The sequence below is a fragment of the Temnothorax longispinosus genome, chromosome 9 (assembly GCF_030848805.1).
Source record: "Temnothorax longispinosus isolate EJ_2023e chromosome 9, Tlon_JGU_v1, whole genome shotgun sequence".
NCBI lineage: Eukaryota > Metazoa > Arthropoda > Insecta > Hymenoptera > Formicidae > Temnothorax > Temnothorax longispinosus.
Genome location: NC_092366.1, coordinates 20,420,382 through 20,434,131, shown reverse-complemented (window position 1 = coordinate 20,434,131; position 13,750 = coordinate 20,420,382). Strand labels below are relative to the sequence as shown.

Here is a 13,750-nt window from a genome sequence, read left to right as displayed (position 1 = left end):
GAACAAATACAGTTAATATTTTCATGAGTAGCAATTCAATGTATAGAGCGATTAAACAACATCAAGACTCAAGATCAGCTTTGGAAATCGTGGAAAGTTCGCTAAGTGTTCAGCTTATTTAACTTTGGTCCGATAATAATTAGTTCACCCATTAGTTTTTTTTTTTACTTTTGTTCCTTTTTTAAGGGAATTGAATGCCATACCCGCGAAATATTTCAAAAGTCTTTTCGTTAGTTAGCCCTTAATTAAGGGCTCGTTGGACTTGCAGAGACGTTTCAATCAGCGAGTAACATATGTGTATAAATAGACCGTGTATTTGTATACTGTAATTGGCAAAAGATATTCTTACCTTCTTGTTATTCACCGGATATTTTTGTAGTCGCAAATAAAAATTAGACTTTTAGCTCTTTCTTATTAATATATATCTTAACGCTAATAAAAGGTATATAAAGAAAGAAGAAGAGCGAAGAGATGGAGAATCCAAGTAGCTCGAAAGAAAACATACCGTTCTCTCCTTCTTTCGTAACTGCTGTAGTCTTCAATTATTAAAATCGATTAGACGCTCAGAATTGCAGTTTTTATTATTACAACGTGAAATGTTCGCTAATACGCGCGAGAAAGTAAAGATGTTAGAGTCAACGTCGCTACAAATTTTATTGATAATAAAAGATAGCAATCATCACTGAATAACATTTTTAATAATGTTAAAACAAAACAATGTGTGAATAACATATTTACTGTTCTTCTGTTGGAAAATTCTAAAATTGATAACAAAGCGGATTACACAATTATATTCTCTTTGCATTACCAGACGTTACCTTTCGTGCATCCAAGCGCTAAGCAAAGCTTACTTTCCACGACCTCCGTCACCGTTAGGATTTAATTGTTAAGCGTTTCACCTGTACCACAATGTAAATAGAGGTTTCGAGTCTGCGGTTACGCCGTTTAACAGGCCACCTCGGACTAGGGCGGAAAGTACGAAGCGCGAGAATGGACGTGACGCGACGCGAAGAAAAAGTACTCCTCGCGAGTCCGACCACAACGAGGCGCTGAATCGACGTATATAACTGCGAGATAAAAAGCTATAATCACCACGGTGATTTCGCACGTGACAAGACCGTTTTTTGCCGCGATCTCGACACTTCCGGTCGGTTGCCTCCGGAAATTGAATTCGCGAGAAATTATTGTCCCCTTGTTTCCGACGATATTTCATCGAATCATTGTGATCGTACACGCTTGGAAGGACTTACATAATTCTCGCCGCGGTAGGATCGAATCATCGTAGGAGGACCACACGTCCGTCGCGCCGCTCCTTTGACGAAGCCACCACGTATTTTGAACAGTTTGAGAACGAAATTTCGTCCGAGAAAATCCGCGGAGTAATTTGGCGCCTCTCGCTGCGCTTTTCAATACTCGTCGTCCTGTTTTCTTCCCGGTGGCAAAACAGCTCGCTCGCCGCGTTGCCCCACCTACCCCCCTCGCTGTCTTTTTTCGTGACAAAATGTCGAATAACAACTCGTTCCTGACCGCCGAAAGTTTCTGGCGCCGACCAAATCGTGTTTTCGTCGCGATACGCGAGCCGGCCAAGCCAATTCGCGCTGCAAATCGCTGCTTCCAGCCCGTTATTCGCTGCGATGTCAAAATTTATTGAACGCTCGATAACACTGTCGTTCTTGCGGAATTACGGGCGACTCTGTGCGAAAATTTTATTTTCCGTCTGCTTTATTAACTCGTTGCGCACTGCACGCAGAATATTCTACTCTTTCGTCTAGATTCTTTGATCCAAGAAAAATGTCTTCTCAGTAAAAGTCATATCACTTTTCAAACTTTTCAATTTTCAAATATCTGCTAAAGTATTTAGCTATTAGTTTTAGCTATCAAACCTCAAGTTAATATTTTAAAACTTGAAAATTTTTAATTTTATAGATTAATTGAATGCTAATTAATGCTAATTAATGCTTTAATATTTTTACTCGGTAAAACTCGATTTCAAATTTTGTACAGAACTTGTAAACGAATTGTAGGTGGACGTTTCAGTATTGTTGGATTCTTTTTCATACGATTTCTTCCATTAAACAATAACGAATCCTATCTGATTAGCGGCGCACGATGGACAACGCTCAGAATATGACATTCCTTCATAACTGCGAACAACCTGCAGATTTAGTATTCAGAGAATTTCTGCAATACACATTGCTTTCCTTTTATTAATTATGAAATAACTATATTGATCAGTGCGGACGGTAAAATAATGCTTGACGTTTCGAAATTATGAGTGGCAGTGCTATAATATTCCTTTTGTATTGTCGGTCTTTGTGTTAATATTGAGGTAATGAAATGATAATTCATCTATTTAATATTTAAGTGAAGTTTCATCAAATAGCTAATATTAAATTGTACATAACATATCAGCAATTTACGTGGAATACAGATTTGTTGGCAAATTTATCCACGCGGCGATTTTTGATTAATTTTACTATTCAATCTTAATTTTTATCGTGAAATATTCGGCTACATAAGTTTTAAGTAAATTCTATGGAAAAACAAAAGTCATCATTTATGTAAGATGTAAAATTGTGATTGTTCTGTTAACTATTTATTACTAATTCCTATAATATGCTATAATTACGATATTGTACTATTTATAACGCATCTTCTACAATTACGCAAGATTATCGTATAATTCTACAATAAATTAACGATATGTGGTTTAACAATCGGGTTTAAAACGGGGAACTTAATCCCCGGGCTTTCACGGAGCACTCTTGACACGACGTTTGAGCAAACTGCATTCGAGTTTAGGTCAAACGCGCGAAATGGAAATGTCATGGAAATCGCAAGCATCTGAGCGCGCGCGTGTTACGTTGTCGCGTAATGGAATACGCATACATTGACGTATATCGGATTGCGCATCCTAGATGCATGCGCATAGGTCTCTCGCCATCATTCCGGCGCCAATGAGTGGCGCGCTCAACAGCCCTATCTTCAACGGGCATAAATCTCCCTGGTACATCGAGCGAGATTTCGATGCTGCGTGTAAACACTTATGGGATTCGCTATTTAAACATCCGTAGTTATTTCCAACTGCGTCGTACCTAACCATGGACGGCCCTTTTGAGATTCACTTAAGTGAGTTTACTTACTGCCTGGAGCACAATAACTTCAACACACGGTCAACACTCTAGAGAGATCCAAGCAATTATTTATTGTATCATATTGAGAATTTTCTTTCTTGCTTATTTCTAAGGTTTCTATGGTATTGTTGAAACAACTCCGTTCCACTTTGTATTACTTAGGCAAAAGTGTTTTCAAGATCACTTTTCGAGACACTTGGAAATTCTTTTCCATCGACCAGGCCTGCGTCGAGTTTGGAAAAAAGAAGAAGACCGACGATTCGTCATCCTAATTCTTTTCTATTTCGTATATATTGTAGTTTTCCTTTTATCTTGCACCGTGGCTACTTTCATGAATCTTCATGTTGCATGACATTTTTACATCTCTCCGTTCATTCGTTTCATTGACGTTTATTTAATATGGAACAAAAAGAGTATCCGTGTCGAAAAAGTTTCCAAAATACACTTTTCTCTCATTCGTCATTTTAATGTGTACGAAAAATAGTTTCGAGATTAGTAAACGATATAGAATCTTTATTTTTAATACGTTTCTCTGTTTATCTTAGGACTCATAATTAGAAAGTGGAATGTTTGCATTATCGCGAAATTTCATTCGATAATATAGTCGCTTGGTTTCATAAATAAATTAAATATCATCAGTTTCGACCAGATCATGTGTTCCTTGTAAATAAAATATCCCCCTCGGAGCTTGTATAAAATACAGCTTCGAGTGTCACAGTTAGTTATATGCTCGAAATGTTTGAATACCCATCGCACTGACATTTTTAAAACAGCGAGAAAAATGCGATGCAAAGGTTTTCGACAGTATTTTTTTTCTATATATTCAAGCCTGAAAATGTCACTCGGCTGTTGCATCTCGCTGTTCTATCGATGTCGCAACGAACAACACTGATGCGTTTCACGTAGTAATTGTACATAGAAAACGTTAGCAAACAGACAATAACACGTTCTATTTATTTTGAAAATTGACTTATCTCGAGACAAATTTTGAGATATTAATATTATTAAAGATGTAACAAGATCTGAAAAAAAACTACAAAACATGTGTAATGTTGCATAGTTGCAAAAAATATTTTAGAAAGTGATCCCGCTAACGTTAAAATGAAGTAATCCTGTTTTTTAAAGCTTTTAAAGTATTTTTTCTATTGTATAGCAAAATTACACATGCTGATGTGTCATTCACAGTTGTGTTTTATTAATTATTATTATATTATTAATTAATATCTGACATTTAAATCGTTTTTAATTAAAACTCTGTATATTTCTTTCGCATCAAGTAGACTGTCACATCGATCAATTGAGGCTACGATTGGAAAAAAGTGCACATTCATTTGAAGTTTCTGTTTGATTTTATTGAATACTTGTAGAAGTAACTGTGCAGTTTTATTGATAATGGCTGTATAATTGAGTATTAACATTCTCCCGCTGTTCCGTGCCACTTTTCCAGCCGCAATTGTCATATTTTCCGCGAAGTTAGAGCCACGGATCTAGAGCTACGTTTTCTGTGTGCAACGACACGAGCCTCTATAAGAACGATCGTATATTAGTATCGTTTCTCGCTGAGATCATCCTCTCTGTCTGTCTTCGAGCTTGCTTGAGCCTTGCATGGCGGGTCATGATTGTTGTTTCAGGCCGCTGCAGCGGCAGCCGCAGCATCACCGTTGTTGAAGACACCACTATCAACGGCACAGCAAGCTACCTACGCAGCTGCAGCAACCTACACGGCGGTGGCTGCGCGCGCATACGGCGCAGCTGCAGCTGCGGCACAACCGGTCGCAGGATATGCCGCAGTCGCGGGGTAAGTGTACCACATTTTCACCCGTGAAACCCCCGTGTATGTACTCTCACTCACCACGAATCCTCCAGGATTTTCTCTCTCTCTCTCTTCCTCTTTCCCTCTCCTTCACTGCCATTCGATATATAGGGCATCCCAGATTTAGCGAGCCAGTTTCCGTCCGCGGATTTTATTTAACAAAACTCGAGTCAGTTTTTTAACGAGAATGTGTAACTTTTAATATTGAATTATTCATCCGCCACTGATCTTATTTAATAGAAAAATCAGTTGGCACGAAGTACGTGCAAAATTAAATTAAAATGATTCTGAATTGATTAAATATGGCTTGGCAAATTTAGAAATAAGCTCGTGCGATGCCGAAAGAAGCATAGATCTCCGCGAAGAGAAGAAAACTTTTCGAACTCGTTCCTTTTATTTCTCTTATTGTTGAAGAGAGGAAGCTTTGCGACTTTTCTTCGCGAGCACGCTTTTCTCGTGAGATCTCCAGGTTTTTCCTTTGAAATGGCGCTTCATTTATTTTGTACGAATGATTTATATCTCTTATTTAGCGTCTATATCACTATATTATATTTGAGACACTGTTTAATGTTCGTCGTATTATTGTAATATTTCTCAATTATAATACGTACATTTAAATTGATATATTAAAGCAAGAATCGTATAAAATACATTTTGAGAAATATATGATAACTGATCTTTGCATTCTTAAAAAATACATGACAACTTAATAAATTAGAATTTATCATCATTATTAGGGATCACGCGGAATATTCACACTTTTTGATAACTAGTACACTCCGAGCTCATTTTCGTAACAATCCTCGCTCAGCACATTCGGAATTATGACGCATATCGTCTTCGTTATCGATATGAGGAGCCATGATTCTCCCATCATAGCTGTGGTCAGTATGCAGATCTCATACCGACACGCAGATATACACGTGTATAGATTGGTGGACGCTTTGAAGTCATCGGCTCGACCCCATTACGAGAGTGAGGTCGAGGTATATATCACGTATTGAACATCGCAATGAATTACCTTCATCCCACTATCCTTAATGATGTTCGCCATCCTCCTTTATATTTGCCAGCAACCTCCACGCTTTCCTCATTCCCCTTTCAGCCTCATATATATATAAAATGTCAATTCTCCGAAGAAGGAGAATTATATCAATTATTAACAGAATTATAACACGAAAAGTCCGTTCCTTGCAGCAAATCCCGACGTCGCGGACGACCTCTTAGGAGTCGCAGATACGTTCCCGAAATCCAGACCCGTCCCGATAGTCCAGACACATCCTCCGAGAAATCTTAAAACGCGCTTAAATGTACTTCGCGTCGGTATCCAACAGAGGAAATATCAAGTACAAAAAAAATATGAGTATTTTAGAATCGATTTCATATCTAACGCGTTCCATACATCGCGCTTCCGGCGCGCTTCCCATGTTTTATTCAATTTCCTCTTCCGATCTTCCTCGCGAAATACAGCGCGGGGAAGATCGGAAGGATATGCAATGTATGAAAATCGTTCGAGTTGAACGAGAAGCTCACGGTATTAACAATCGACTCTTTATTGTTCTTCCAGCTACGGGCGTGAATACGCCGATCCCTACCTCGGACATGGCATCGGACCTGTGGCGGGTTACGGGGTAAGAAGGAGAGGAACTTCGATTGCGGAGTGTATTTTTACGATTTCATTTAACGATAGTGCCGTTAAATCGCGCGCATAGATCTACCGCCCTTCCTCCTCGCGCGTGCCCCGCTACCGTATGGGAGGAGAATGAAGCACCCCGTTATTACGCAATAAATAACAGGCGCTAGGAAAAGACCACCTCGGCGCGTTTCACTCACATATGAATTATTAATGCCGAGCATTTTCAACTTACGGGAACTGTGTCGCGGCGAAAGTTAATGGCTCGTGCTCCCATCGCGCGCATTTATCCTCAAACGCGACTACCTATTCGGAGACCGCCGGTCTCAGTTTGCTCGGCGAACGCGAACCGTAACGTATTGTGTAAATGACGGGGAATGACCGAACGAGATGAGTGCGCGCCGCGCTCCGTAGGGTAGTTTAATCATTTCCGACAAACTCAATTTAACGTGGCGATAATTAAATTTTTTTTTTAGCTCGATCTCGTTAGTTTATGAGTAGAAAGTCCCGTGTTACGTCGTGATGTCGTGGCCGTAATTTAAAACCTATTTGGCCTTCGTCTTCGCAAATTTTTCAGTTCTCGAAACAAACGCTCGCGTTTAACACTGAATGCGTCGCGACGGATTTTTCTACGACGCGTTATTTTTCGCTGTGTGTACCACGCCGAAATTGTATCTCATGAATTTTTATCCTTACAGGCAACAGTATACAGAGGTGGCTACAACAGGTTCACGCCATACTAAATGGATCGTTGATAGCAGAGCGCGAGAGCCTTCCAAGTTATACTCAGCAGAACATGACCAGACACAAGTCGACACAATCATCACCGTCATTTATTTGCCATCATCGAGATCACCCACGAGACGACGAGCCTGAACCCACGCATGCTGATTCGCCGGTTTTACTCCCAACTTTGCGACTCATGAAGACACGAAACCGTTCTCGACACCCTCGACACCGAAATCGCCCGAAATCGGAACGTAACTGCTGTTAACATAAACTAGCGAAACACCGTCAAATCTTCAAATAGTACCTTCGAAAATATATGAACGGCGACTGAAGTGGGCGAGAAAAATCGATCTGTAAACGTAGCGGCAGCGTTGAGGTCGGCGCATCCGAAGTGTCGAGTCGTGTTCGGCCGGAAGTCGCTTCTAAGTCGCCTCTAAGTCGCTCCCCTGCCAGCAGCTATTCGCAGGGGAGAGACTTTCTACCTGACTCCGTTTCCATCCGATCAATCGGTCTGAGCAAATTGAACTGAATTTCGAATATTGAAATTGAAATAAAATTAATGGCAATGCTTCTCGCACTTTCGAATTTTATCGCACAAAATAATTTCCGATAACACCATCACATTTTTCTATATTTGCCACATATTCTTGACGACACATTTGATATGATTCCAAGCGTTTTAATCTTGCGAAAAGTTTCACGAGTCACTAAATTAAATATAACATAATATAGTAGTAACGTTATATTTCTTTCTCTCTCTGTTGTTAATAATTTTTATAAAACGCATTAATGTGTTGTGATATTACGTCTGATACGATACATGATTCATGCACGTTTGCCCATTTACCGAAATACTTGTAATATAGCTGTACATTTGTAATTATTTCCGCTTAAGTCAACGTTGCACATTACAATTTGCATTCATAGTGTCTAAATTAGCTGATAGATGTTAATAATTTGAGGAGGCTGCTGAATCGAAGAAGCCCTAAACATTTCGCACAAATATTATAGGACAATTTTACGCACATTTATTTGGATGATGGAATTAAGATGAGCAAACGCGCGATTACTACTGAATGAATAACCACCACAAAATGACACGTAATATTTTGCTATGGTACAAGATGTAACTTCTCTCTGCTATGGCAGCGAGGCATTGACGATTTCAGTCGACACGAATCGACACGAGGTGATCCGAGAAAGCGAGGTCTTTAGGTAGCTAGTTAAAAAGAAAACAGAAAAAAAACGACCTAGAAAGAAATAAAGGCATCCACGTGACCGGTAGGGTTTCTATGCCAAATATGTGTGTGTATGCGCTTTTGCGCGCGCGTGTGTGTGTGCGTAGGTTTACGAACCAAAACTCTGTTCTCAGTAAACATAGAAAAGTAGCAAAAAACGGAAGAAGACATGGACAAGAAACAGACCTCTGAAACAGTATGCCGGATTCTAATTACGCAGGGTCTAATCAAATCGATTCTTGCACTGCGATTGACGCACTTTTGATCTTCATTTACCTTCGAAAAATTCGATCAGCGTCTCGACCCTGAATTCTCATTTTGCACGCTCCATTCGCTTACATTTAAGCTAAATTAAAAGTATTTCCAAACGCAATTGGCAAAATTTCAAACTATTTCAGTCTAATTATCTTTATGACTTTGCCGAGACATCAAATATCGATACATTTTGTATTTAATAACAATTTTTAAAGGATCGATTTTGTAGAAATTCATTTCAATTTTAATTCTATGAAACTTGAATTTGAGACCCGCATATTTAATTCCATAAAATTATTAATAGTTCGAAAATTTCCGCGCAGCAATTTATCACATCTTTTCACGCATGTAACCATAAATAGAGCGGCGAGTTATGTATTGGAGCAGAATACGGTCATATTGTCTCATCAACGCCTCTTCCCTCTTTTCTCTGAGAAGAATCCGACATTGAGTTCGTCACCGCGATTCCCCCCGTGCCCCCTCTTTATCCAGTGTGTACCACTTATTTATTTAGTTAAGCGACTGAACAGACATGACAATTTCTTTTTTTTTTACTATAATAAACGTTAAGCAGAGTCCACCTCGTAATCGCTAAGCGCAGAATCTTGACGCCAATGAACAAGAATGTAGTAATAGTACGTAAACGAAGTTGTAGAATGCGTCTCTTGGCGTGATTGATCTTGTAAGGCGCATCGCAAACGCACGAGGCTCTGCCCGTTATGCTAAGTCGGGACCGCTATTAACCGGCAATAAGCAATATTGTGCGAACAACTCTTTAGCGTAAACGTTGCATACTCAGCAGGTCGTTTCGGTTCCTCGATGTCGAAGTGACGCGCGCGCGTGCCTGTAAAACGAACTCGTCTTCTCGTCACAAAGGATGATTAGGTTCAGCTAAATGCCGATCCAATTGTAACGAAATACATCGAGTAATCGGAAACGCCGATACGGATAGATACTTTGTATTAAGTAACGTTTCCCTTTTCGTCCTTTTTAGTTGCGAAGTACGATCGACTTTGTGTATCTTGATATTAAAATATAATTTTTGTATTTACATTTAAGGTTTTATGGAAATTCTTTGCTGAACGCACATGACTTTTTATATAAATATATTTTTCATTCTTGGATCATTAGTTTATTCGTAGATGGTTGTCCTTACTATAAATCGCCGTCAATTTCGGTTTCTATTCAAATCGGCGTTCTCGGTCACTAGATTTTTTTTCTTGTGACACTGCTTCCTGATATACCGGTGCGCTCTATACAGAAAGTAAACGATGCTCTCTTTGAGAGTAACGTAAAAAGGAAAAAATGGTACGCACACTGAGTCGAATGAGTGATATATCTGTTAAATTAATAGTTAAGCGAGGATTTATCGTATATATTATACGTAAAAGGATAAGATATGTTGCGCCACGATACGTTGCGTACGACAGGAATAAGGAGACCGTGTATGCGAACTGATGCGACTGAAGTGCGGAGAGTAAACAGTAGAAAGAAGACAGAAGGGAAGAGCAAGAATATAAGAAGTGTGAAATAGCCAAATATGACAAAGATGTTTTAGAAAGTACGGCAGGTAGTTTGGCCGTCGTTACGTTTTAATCTAATCTTCAACTAGGATTAGGCTAAGCTCTAGGACCTCGGGAGCGCTCGAGGCAGGACGACAATTCTCTTTTTTTTTTCTCTCTCGCGAACGTCGTGTACATGTACATAGATCAACATAGATTTTTCGAGCACAAAGATCGTGGAGGAGCGTGCCGAGGAAACGCACTAATTTAGAAAGTACTCTAAACAAGCAAGCAGAAGAAACCACTCAGACATACTCATGATTCTCGTAACGTTAAATTAATGAACGTAGACTAATTAACTGATTGCGCAGTAAATACGTAAAACTAGGACGGATTTTGTCGCGGGACGTGATGTACTCGTCGTACGTGAATGATGTGACGGTTGTAGAGTCGTGCGAAACGTGCGTTCGGAGGAAAAAAAAGAAATCGAACGAATACGTTTGGAAATAGAGATTTTTCGCAGACGCACTTACCGCGAGTGAGAGCAAGCACACGAGAAAGATTCTGCGAGGTTTATCTCCCTGTATATTGTACACTGTAATTACAATTTATACTTACTCGTAATCGAGACCTTTATCGATAGGCTATTACTATTAGTGGCTAGCGTAATAAGTCAAGCTCAAATTAGCAAGACGGGAGAGCCGCGCGAGACACTTTTTTTCCCCCCGCGATTTTTCGTCGCGTCCCATCTTCGTCACGAATGCACAACTTCCTTTCCTCGATTCTCCCTTTCTTTATGCGCGTTACCGTTGCGAGCAGGCCTATCGTACAAGATGTTCATAGAATCTAGAGGCTAGATCAGCTCTTTCTTTCTCCCCCCCCCCCCGCCTCCTCCCTCCCTCACATCTCTCCGGTGTTCTTCGTTTCTCCTTTTCGACAATGAAAGAATGTCTCGTTCATGAATTTTATTTCTTAATTAAACTAATTTGCTTTCTATTGGGAAATAGGAATTGTAAGAGAATTAATGGGAAATTCTTTCGGCTGTTAAAAACGTTGTCTACAAAGAACGCGACATATCTAGATGATAATATAATTTACGAGAAAGTTTAACGACTTCTGCCAAATTTCCGCACGTTTACGTATCTCCATGTTCCGAAAATTCCTCTCTACCGTCACTTTAGTCTTCGATCTTCGTCGAGCGTACCTTCCTTTCCGGATTAAAGAGCTCGTTTCTGCAAACCGATTCATATTTTAAATAATCCATGAAAGAGATTCGTGACATCTTTTAAAATACGGATTAGAACGAAGTGCAAAAAGGATCTCTTCTATCCTGATAAATTAGCGCCGGATGGCAAACGAGGGTCTCGAGCCTGAATTTACAACTCTATAGACGATTGATTTTTACCCTCGATGATGAGACCCAGAGCTAGTGGAATCGCGCAATGTAACATAACTCAATGATACGCACCGTACATTATACGTATAATTAATTAATGATAAATACCGTAAAGGGATTTTTAAATGAATCTAGATGAATACATGACTACATAATGACACATCTTACAAGCAACATATCCTAGGTATTTGAGCAGGGCGCTGCCGGGGGATCTCCCTCTTGTCGTACGATTGTAGGATCGACACGAGAATGAACGTATAATTTGATCGACGTGTGTCCTAAAGCGAAAACTGTCTCGAGCGGACACGGCAGCGTCGTGCTATTCTTTTCGAATTATTGCAAGAAAAATTAATGAAGGATGTTCCATGACATTAGGACGTTATTATTAATGATATTTCTAGTAACGCGTGCGTGTAAAGTTTAATGTATCTATATATGAGACATGATGCGTGCGTGTGTAACGTGTGCTGTGTGTGCGTGCGTGCGTGACGGATGAGCGAGAAACTCGTACCCCTTCTCCACAAATTGGTGAAATCAAGAGCACGAAATTAATTAATCGTTATTACAAGGTAGCCCGAAAACAAAATGACAAATGAAGGAAAAATGCCCAGTGACGTTCGGATCGCTGAGAAAACTGAAACAGCTAAAATAAAATTGCCACCTGTTTTTTCCGCTTCTCTCGCAGATGTAAAAAAAAAAAAGAAATCCACAAAGAGAAACGCCGTTGATATCTCTGTGTCTCCTTGCGGATTTCCTCCTCGTACCGCGCATAAGTGATTTGTGAGGGCCGAGAGTTTAGCGCAATAGCGAGCTCGCAAGAGAAATTAATGGAAATCGGTAAAAGAATAAAAAAAGAAAAGAGGTATAAGAGAGCAGGAATATATGGTCAACTCGATGAACTTTATTTGCGAAATATTGATAGGAATATAAGGTGTGACACGTGACACCTTTATCATTGTCTGATTTGATGATATTTTGTAAGTCTGGACCAGTTGTTAGGTTCTTATTAATCCCATAGCGACTTCTTATGGCGTATTTTCTCTGTATATTGTCAATGTTTATTATTAAATATTTTTCAAATAAATCAACGCGTTCTTCTTTCCTACCTTCATATCCAAACAATTGTGCAAAGATTCAAGGTTCGTCATCGTGTTCAAAGTCTTATTAAAAGCTTAGTTAGATTTAGATTTGATAGATATTTTAACTAGAGATCCAGGCGTTGCGTTATATATATACATAAATACCACGAAAATTACGAAAATATCGTCCAAATTAGTTCATGCCCACTTAACGAGGACTTGCTTTTTCAAAATTTTCGTAATATTAATGACTTCAGATTTGTACACGCGTTCTTTTTTATGTATCTAAGTACGAAATAAGGAAAACCTAATACGGATTTAAAATATAATTTTTAAAAATTGCAACCACATTGGAACACGATGACGGAATAATCACTGTGACTGTAAATGATCAAATGAGTCTAACAAAATGACCTAAAAAAGATAATTTTCAAAAGATCTACTTCTTTAAACAAAGTAAATAAATTATTTTACATTTATTAATGCCTCCGTTACATGAAATCTGACAATAAATAATATTAGAATAACATAAAATAATGAGCGACAAAACTAAAATTTTGTATATTGACCGAACAAGCTGCAACTTTGCAAAAAAAATGTCATTATTTTATGAATTTCCGCAAAACATTCAACACAACGCTGGAATATTAAGTATTACACACTACACAAAAAAAGTAAATTTTACGAACCTAAAAAGTAATATTATAACAATATATATATAGTGATAATCTTTTAATGACTCTTTACATGATGTTATTTCTTATGTATTTTAACAAATTAGTCGACAACAAACAATATTAGAATGATGCTATAATTTAGGACAACGAGAAAGAAATAGCACACATATTGACACAGCACAGAAGATTAGAAATTCGACAGATCTCAAGCAGAAATGTATATGTACATATATTTTATTCCCTTTACTAATTTAACAAATTAACTAATAAATTAAATACATCTCACTTTTACAC

At 38.7% G+C, this 13,750-nt stretch overlaps 1 protein-coding gene across 10 annotated transcripts in view; it reads left to right on the top strand.

Annotated features, from left to right (window-relative positions):
- The window catches only part of LOC139819386 (RNA binding protein fox-1 homolog 2), a 255,553-nt gene extending 242,769 nt beyond the window's left edge, over positions 1–12,784 (top strand). For all 10 annotated transcript variants that reach the window (XM_071788685.1, XM_071788687.1, XM_071788680.1 and 7 more), the window contains 3 exons: positions 4,766–4,932; positions 6,515–6,578; positions 7,279–12,784. In XM_071788685.1, coding sequence (XP_071644786.1) covers positions 4,766–4,932; positions 6,515–6,578; positions 7,279–7,323 — 276 coding nt within the window. In that variant the 3' untranslated portion in view covers positions 7,324–12,784. The remainder of the gene's footprint in view (positions 1–4,765; positions 4,933–6,514; positions 6,579–7,278) is intronic.
- The last annotated feature ends 966 nt before the right edge of the window (positions 12,785–13,750 follow it).